Here is an 8,690-nt window from a genome sequence, read left to right as displayed (position 1 = left end):
AGAAGGAAAACATCTTAAAGAAACGTCCATTAATCTGTAGTTTATTTCGTAAGACATCATCGTTTCTACAATAATTGTAATTGCTGTCTTGTCGCTGTTACATGATTGAGCCTATGTATGTACAATAGTCCCAACATATTTGATCGGATCGATCAAAAACGCGGAAACGGAATTACCTCGACGTTCATATAATAAACGCACGAACAACAAAACGAATAGAACAGTTGGTAGTGGTTTCGTAGACTTACATTATTACGAGACTGCAAAAATCGAATGACAATATGAAATCGTTGTACGTAATCGGCCCGGGCTGAACGATCGACAGACAGATTGTCCGTAAACAATTTTCTTTATTGACTTTATTGCAACGATGGCAGTACTATTTTCATAAATAAATCCCTCCTTTTATCGAACTTATCGAACTTGTCCTCCGTCACGGTTGTCTTCCTAAAATAAAACCGATTGCATTGTAACTTGCAGTTACAAAAATGTATTCGATAAAGATATAATATTGTAACGTTAAAAAAGTATTCTATAAATTCTATAAAAGGTAATCAATCAATAAGTTGTATAATATCAATCACATAAAGTTGAATTCAATTGTCCGATTTTCATCAATATTCACTATACCGTTTTGCTCCTTGAAAATATTAATTTTTAAAAAAGACGTTCAAGAAATATACTTATCATTCAAAGTAAAATATCACGAGGATTCATGAAACTTCTGCTGTACTTCGTAGTCTCGAAAATACATATTTCGCGAACGCTTAAGAAAACGTTTGGGTTCAACGTAGGATCAATTCATAAAAATCCCGTAAAAAGTCTTGCCAGAAAAGAAATTCTCCCTTGTGTCTCGGCACCGTCCCCGACCATTTTCACAACAATTGCATAAAATCGGTTCTATGTACACTGATAAATACCTCTCCGCTTCCCGAACGTTCCAACTATAAATCCGTTAATAATAAAAAGGACAATCAAGCTGTTGACCGTTCAACGAATTCCGTTGATCTCGTTTCCGCGGTGTTGAGAGTGACGAATCTAAAAAAGAAAACTTGATCGCAGACACGCCGGTGAATTCGATGGATGAAAATCCGCAACGATCGGCACTGTGCACGTTACACTTCTTTCATTATTTTAACTCCCGGTTCGCAGTCGATCATTAATATCGTGATTGCGCGCGAAACGAACGGAAAATGACGAAGGGAGAACGAAACGAGAGAAAAGAACGAACAACGAAACAACGATCGTCGCGGAGAAATGCTTCTGACCGTAATAAATACGGCGAATATAAATAGACAATACACGCAAAAGAGAAACCGGGGGAATGAAAATCTGACGTTCTACGCAAACCTTCCTTTTTCACCGTGCAATTCATAAGTGTCTTACAATTAAGGGAATGTCGACCAAAAAGAAAAGAAATAAAAGAAAGATACGCTTAATATAAAAACTTAACGTTAAACTCTAACCCGAATACATCTTAATTTAGGCATAACGCGGCCCGTGTCCTTGCTCGTTGAAGAAACGTTTATCTTCGATTGGCGAAACTTAATCTTATTCGATCCGTTTCTAAGTCTGTTATATTTGGTAGCTTAAAGCTTTCACTAAATGCTAACGGAGAATGGTTAGTTCGGATTCCGTCCGCTTCAAAAAGACAGTCAACAGCGATAAATAGAGAATATCGAGTTACTCTGGTTTAACGTTAGTGAGATTGATACTTTCATCGAGAGAGTCGAGTTTGATTATATCGAGAGCGATTAACAATGCAATATATACCTCTGCAAATATCAAGCATGAACAAGTCTCTGCTCCCAACGTACGTTTCGGAAGACGCATTCATCTCTCCAATCGAAACGGTCGAGTACAAAAACGCAAGCTCCAACTATTTCAATGTCGAAAACAACTCAAACACTCTTCCTTGAAAACGTAAACGCCCTATCGACAAACACTTTACGCTTAACATCTCTACAATAAGAAACCGTATCAAATTAGCTCCCTTAATTCGATCAGCAGAAATTCGCAAGTAACTCTCCCTCTCTTCCGTACAACCGTCGTTCGTCATTTCCTATCGGAAAAGATCACTCGCGAATCCCCGTTGAAGGTTCTGAACACAGACGAGTTCGACGTTAAATAAAATATGGCGTAATTTCGAAGGCCGGCAGCGGTGCACTCGGCCGGCAAACGGGAACGCGGACACGGGCCCCCGACTAACGATCTAATGACTAGACAGCAAGCAAGTGTTCGTATTCTCTTCCAATCAATCAATCGTTCGAGGATGAAGGTTCGTGTGTACTATAAGGTATCGTTAGGCGATCATAACATCGATCGATCGGCGATTATCGCGGCCGACGAGCCACCGACGCCTCGAATCAGGGCCAAAGGTGTTCCTAACCTCTCGCCCTCTTTCGTCGCAACGGTGGCTCCGCTTAAATTCGATTACGGCCTATCCAACCTTAGACCTTACATAGCGCATAGATATACGCACATGCGTATGTGCCATATAACTATATGTATATATACACGACATTTCGCTTCTTCGTTTCTCCTCCTACTTTCCCCTCTTTCTTCTTATGTACAGGAATCGCGGTAATCAAGGTGTCCGTTACGTTTCATCCGACACACGTCCTCGCGAAATCGTTTTCTTTTTTTTTTTAGAACGGGACAGAGGCGCGTGGCAGCGCTCGTTATTCGTCGCGTTTTCTTTTTCCTTTTCCTTTTTTTTGGCCTTTTCTGTGATTTTCCGATCAATTCGTTCTCTCGTTCGTGTGAAAGGCGACGCTCGATTTTGCCGCTGGTCGGAGATATCTCTTTCCCCGCTTCTCAATAGGTTTTACAAAAAATCGTAGAAAAAAGCGATCGATTAGAAAATATTACGACCAGTCGCGCCGCTCACTCGACGGATGGGAATCGAGATTATGCGTTCCTCGGGGTTTCCGAGAGGGAAACTTCATTGTTCCGGCGTCTTGATGGCTTCGTACAGGGATCTCGCGACCGCTGTCCTTCGAACGTGGCGTGATCGAGTTCTTGGCTTCTCGTTCATCGGATATTGACGACTGACGCTTACAACGGTAACATTCATTAATTATTACAACTTACTTCGTACTGTTAATCGTATAATGTTATGATAATCGTGCACGGGTAGTTGTCGACACGCTCGTTCGTGGGGGGCGCGTCCGCTTTGCTGCGACGGTTTGCGTAATTCATGCGAAGTCTCGAAATTGTAATTTATTCCAGTGGATTTTGAGCATTCCTAACGAAACGAATGAGCTAACATATATTTTGTATATGTTTTAAGATCGATAAGTTTTAAATAATACGACCATTAAACGATTTTTCTTTTTTCTATGTAATTTAATAGAAGTTATATATTTCCTCTCGAAGTCTATGTTCATCGCATTGTCCGTTCAATTGAAGATCAAAGCAACTCAAATACAACAATACCACGTGACTTTTACAAGAAATACAGCGCTGAAGAAAGGGGGCGCTGGAATTTTTATAATCGTGATTCTTTTCGTTTAATATTTCGCTTAAATAATGGGTTATTTATTTGGAAAGTGCAAGAATCTATATGCTTTCGGATATGCATCGCTTACATGGAAGAATTTCATTTACATACGAGAATGAAAGTCATCGAGGCTTTCTTTTATTCAGGCTTATCGTAATGCCCAAATTAGAATTGTTGTATTTCGATTTGATCTCGAGTCGAACGGACGATACGCTTCGAGTTCAGTTTGAAGTGCAATTCTTCGGCAAAATGCCGCAGCAATGTGAACGAGCCTGAATGACAATAACGTTTTTCTGGCTTCATGTTGTCAGACACCTTTCTCCGCGTTGGGCGATTTTTGATCGACGGATGTAACGTCTTATCCTAACAACGTTGATGAAAAATTATTCAATAATTACGCGTCGGTGATTACACTCGGAGTTAATGCGAAATATACATATCATGTGAATCGTTTATAAATAAATGGAGTAATAAATAAACGAGTACACGTTTAAATAAAACATACGTGGAGTAAATATGACATATGTTACAGCTGTCGAAAGTAAGTCTACGTTATAATTTAAATATAAATAATTTACGAGACCCTTACGCTTAAATAATTTAACACTCAAGATTAAATTCACAGGTAATTATATAGTACTGTCGAAACAGGTCGACGCGCGCGTCGCTGGCAATGTTCACTTCGATAAAGCTGCCCGGAGAAAGGAGTCCGACGTACAAATGGTGTCCTCTGTTTTCTTTAACGGCTCGATCGATGAATTATACTTTCTTTATCGCGCGATCTTCGCGTAGACTCTGGTTCGTCCTCGTATGTACAACGCTACTCTGTTGTTTTATGATACACGTTTTCCCTCTGCTTCTCGTACTGAGAGAAAGAAAACCGAAGAAACTACAACTTACAAGACCCTCGCGACTAAACCTACCTAAAATCGAAGCTTCTCGCGCAAGGTGGCCGATAGAAACGTAAAAAAATAATTTCCAACGCTGAACAATCGCACAACCGAAAATATAATCGTATAAATAACATAGGAACAAGAAGGAAAAAAAGCGATAAACAAAGGAGAACGTACATTAAAAATCAAAGATGAGATGAGCTGCCATCGACGTTCGATTCAAACGCTTAATAGAAATCCTTTACGAATGAAGAAACCTTTGTACACGATCGAATACACGATTTCGAAATACGAATTCGACGCATCTTACGATACAAGAGACCGTCGTTAATACTTTTGTACAAATAATTAAATAACGATGAAAAGTCGTATGGTACGTTTTACCATGAACCGTTACAGTCTTCGCTGTAAAACGGCTCGTCACGCGACGAAGATAAAGACGAATACCCATGAAATGGAAAATTGTTGTTTAACCTATCCTGCGAATACTTGGAACCCGCGGCGCGCGATCGCGGGAGGGAAACGCCTACTTAAACGCCTAATGACTGCAAGGTTTCTCTCAGTACGTGAATTTGACAAATCACCGAACGGAAAATTCAACAGCCTGCTTCGGTATATCGTTCTCGGATCGCGAGAGGATCTCGCGGCCCTTCTGTCCTCTCCATCTCCCCGCAGACGCAGTTTCTACTCAGGAAAAACGAACTCTTGGTCCCTATGTTTTCTCAAAGTCCCTCCTCTTCCCTCTGATCGTCTGTTTCGTGCTCTTTCATGTTTTCCGTGTCTATTGTGTCTGATTTTCCGGGCACGTCGGCGAATCGTCGCCCGACTGATCGCCCGCTACGTGGATCCCTCGTTTTACGCGAAAACAACGGCTCACATAATCGTCCAATGGAACTGTAACAATATTGTTGAACGGTGACGCGCGAGTTGCGATCGGTTTCGACGTTCCGGGAAATAAATATTGCCTGTTGTTTCAAGGTGAACGAGAATTCACTGGAGAAAACGATTCATTTTCTACCTGTGTTTCACTGACTTTGTTAGCAAGCGAAGGAAATTCTGTTAGGTTTCTCGAGATAAAAGGGGAGCGTGAAAACGCGAAGTGCGCGAGATAACTTCGCACTCTGTTTTGGCGCGGAAGGCGAGTTTTTTAATACTGTCTTTTGACAGTCACAATCTGGGCTGCGAGGAAATAGGAACGAAGTCCTAAAATTTTTAGCTTTCCCTTTTATTTTCCCCAGAAAATGTGGCGGCCGCAAGCTTAACAGCTCGCCCGGCAATTTCGTCTGCGACTGCTGTCGTCAACCCTACCATGTAATCAGCAATTAAGTCAAAAGAACAGTTTACTCGAAAAATCTCCACGCCCGAAAGTTCAGAACAAAGGACTAACACCTCCGCGACCAGCGTTTCTGTCAGTAGTAACCTTCGTAGCAACAATTTTTTATTAAACGCAACAAATCCTCATTGCAAAGTGCAAATGAAAGCCAAGAAAAAATTCTCCTCAACTTCCCAAGGCTATAACACGCGTTTTTTAAATAAAAACAACCCTGAACCCAATGTAATTCCCTTTGCAAGCTGCAAAATATATCACAAATACATGGACGATCACGAAGGTGCTAACCCCTTCTCCTATATTTCGAACTGAACAAATCCAAATGTTTAATTATTTTTCATATAAACCAAATATGACTCGCCCATTACTGAACCTTTCGAATAAACGTAGCATCAAATCCCTGTCCTCTACTAAGCCATCAACGATCAACTACCTTTATCAAGTACAATCGACGAAGAACGGAAGAAGCTACTAAATAATCAGACGGAAGTAATCAACCGAACAAAGAACACCAATCTCCAACGCAAAACCCAACGGATCCCGCGCGTCACCGAGGAAACTCAACCGCAACGGCTGTCGTAAAGATTAGAAACGCTTCCTGAATAACTGTCACGGCTTGGCCGTGTGCGTTTGCGAGCGTGCATCCCCGCGTCCTCAAAAGATGGCGTCGAAACGTCTCGCCCGACGTTCCTTAAGTACTCGTGCTACGACGACCGTCGTCCGTCCGCCAGCTACTCCTAGAACCTTAAAACGACAACTTCGTGCTTACTCTACAGGAACGAACCTATCCTCCATCTCCCCACCCAGCAATTTCCCCTTCCTCTGGATCCCTCCTCCCTCGTGTCTGTATCCTCCGTTCACGCCCACGAGTTTCGTTAGCGTATATCAAAAGGACTATGTACAAAAGGGTCGGTCGTGCGAGAAGAAAACGGTCCCGGCTACGTCTCGTCGCAAGATGGCCGCCGGGGCCGGAAGTGGAGGCACGGGTAGCGCCTATTTCGTCGAGCGCTCTCTTGCCTCGGGCTTAGGAACTATACTTACTGCTACGCGATACTGTCCGGTGAATTCTTTCGCGCTCCTGCGAACGGATTCGGATCCTGGAACGATCCCGAGGATCCGTGGACTCGGACCGGTGCAGCCGGCTTCCGGTTCCGCCGTTTCCTACCTCTCGATAGCTAACGGGATCGCGTGAACGGCTTGTTCGAACGCTTTGTCCGTTTCGATAGGTACGAACGAGACTGCTATACGGCAAAAGATAACGAGACGCAAAGGAGGAAGCTCCGCCGGTGTTCACGTGCAGAAATAATGAAAACGGAAGAGAGGTTTGCTGGCGCGAGCCGGAGTCTCGGCTGCACCGGTCGCAGATGGTATCTAAACGATGTCCTTAAAGGTTCTGAGATCACTACGATGTGCTCTTCCTCCGATTTTAGTTCTTATCGATCGCGAGAGCATCGTTGCGCATATGAATCTCTTCTCGTCGCTTCTACTCGAGCGTCCTCTTCAGCGGGTTCCTCCTCGGTCTTGCCCCTTGTTATCGCTCGAGTTTAGTTTCACCTGGAGGCTCGCTTCTTCTTCCCTTTGTCGGAGATTCGCGCGCGTGAATTTATTAACGTTTGTTAAGGTGCGTCGTCGGTCTCTGTGCTGGGCCCCGCTAGTATCGCTCCTGCTCGACACGTTCCGCGGCGGCTCTTTTTCACTGGGTATTCAGCTCGGACCTGTTGACGAGAAATTCGACGAGGAACGAGGTGATTTGCGATGAACTTTCGTGTGTTTCTTTTCGGTCGTTTTGGGGGATGCTGTTTCTAGTGGGAAGATCGTAGGGATGCTCGAATGAGGATATTTAACCCTAACCGTACCACGTGCTTTTATAACGAATCATACGATGTGACTCTCAGTCATTTGTGGGAATAAACGGAATGATTAAAATGTTATTGTTTGTGTCTACGGGGCCCAAATTTTAAACGCCCAAAAAAACTGTTGGAAATGCAATATGAAATAATCAAAAGATTTAAGTAAAACGTTCAAATGTGAATCAGTCACATCGTGGTCCGATTAGGGTTAATTAGAAATTGTTGCAGAGGGGAATCATTGAGATTGGGGGTTGAATGTAAATTTCGTTTGTTGATAGTTATTTGGACTGTGATTGAATAGTTGGTTTGATTTGACTTACTTTAAAGCTTTGTAACGTTCCTTCTCTGGATTGTTGTCTGGTGGCTCGCACTCGAAAGACGCCAAAGCTAGAGCTGTGTCGGACAAAGACGTTTTATCTCTTAAGTAGACCATTACCGATAAATCATACATGTCTTACTTCTAGATAACACATATTTCAGGAAAACTATAAAATTCTTCCACTGAAATTTCATTTCGATTACTTTTTCCGAACAGAACTATCGATGACAACGAAGCATAATATTGGAAATTAAAAATATTCGAATTGGCGTTCATCTAATGATCGGTTAACTCGACAACTTCCTCTAATTACTGTCTATTGTAAAAAAAATATTTTTATAAATTAAAAAATCCTGAAAAACTCACCATTCTCCGTCAGCACCGGGCTCGCCTGCAGAAACGCAATAACACGCGGATTCTTCTCGAAGGGGCACGCGACCTGCTTCCAGGCGATGAATTCTGTCACTTGCTTCGCCAGTTGCCAGAATTTCTCGAAATTGATGTGGCCGTTCGGTAGTCTGGAACAATCGCGCGGATGATTCGTTACGCGGCCGGAGCAATAATAGTATCGCAATTAGATGCGAAATTGGGGACGACCATGACGTTGATAATATCAGTTTAATTGTTTATTAGTCGGTCTAATAATATTCCGACCGGCCGCTTGATTTAATGGTACAGCTTGAAAATTGCAGGCCCGACGTCGAGATTCACAGGATATTTCACGTCACGCGCGGATTTATTTCTGTTGGTTAATATATTTATTTTCCGACGTTGGTTACCGTGTGAAATACTCGTT

The 8,690-nt window shown here is 42.6% G+C and overlaps 1 protein-coding gene across 1 annotated transcript in view; it reads right to left on the bottom strand.

The window, feature by feature from the left end:
* Positions 1-25: 25 nt before the first annotated feature.
* The window catches only part of LOC116432825 (uncharacterized), a 474,592-nt gene continuing 465,927 nt past the window's right edge, over positions 26-8,690 (bottom strand). Inside the window, exons 11-13 of the mRNA XM_031990240.2 lie at positions 8,261-8,412; positions 7,896-7,968; positions 26-7,440 (exon numbers count right to left, since the gene is read on the bottom strand). Coding sequence (XP_031846100.1) covers positions 7,419-7,440; positions 7,896-7,968; positions 8,261-8,412 — 247 coding nt within the window. The 3' untranslated portion in view covers positions 26-7,418. The remainder of the gene's footprint in view (positions 7,441-7,895; positions 7,969-8,260; positions 8,413-8,690) is intronic.

The sequence above is a fragment of the Nomia melanderi genome, chromosome 9 (genome assembly GCF_051020985.1).
Source record: "Nomia melanderi isolate GNS246 chromosome 9, iyNomMela1, whole genome shotgun sequence".
In the NCBI taxonomy this organism is placed as follows: Eukaryota; Metazoa; Arthropoda; class Insecta; order Hymenoptera; family Halictidae; genus Nomia; species Nomia melanderi.
This window is presented reverse-complemented; position numbering and strand designations above follow the sequence as displayed.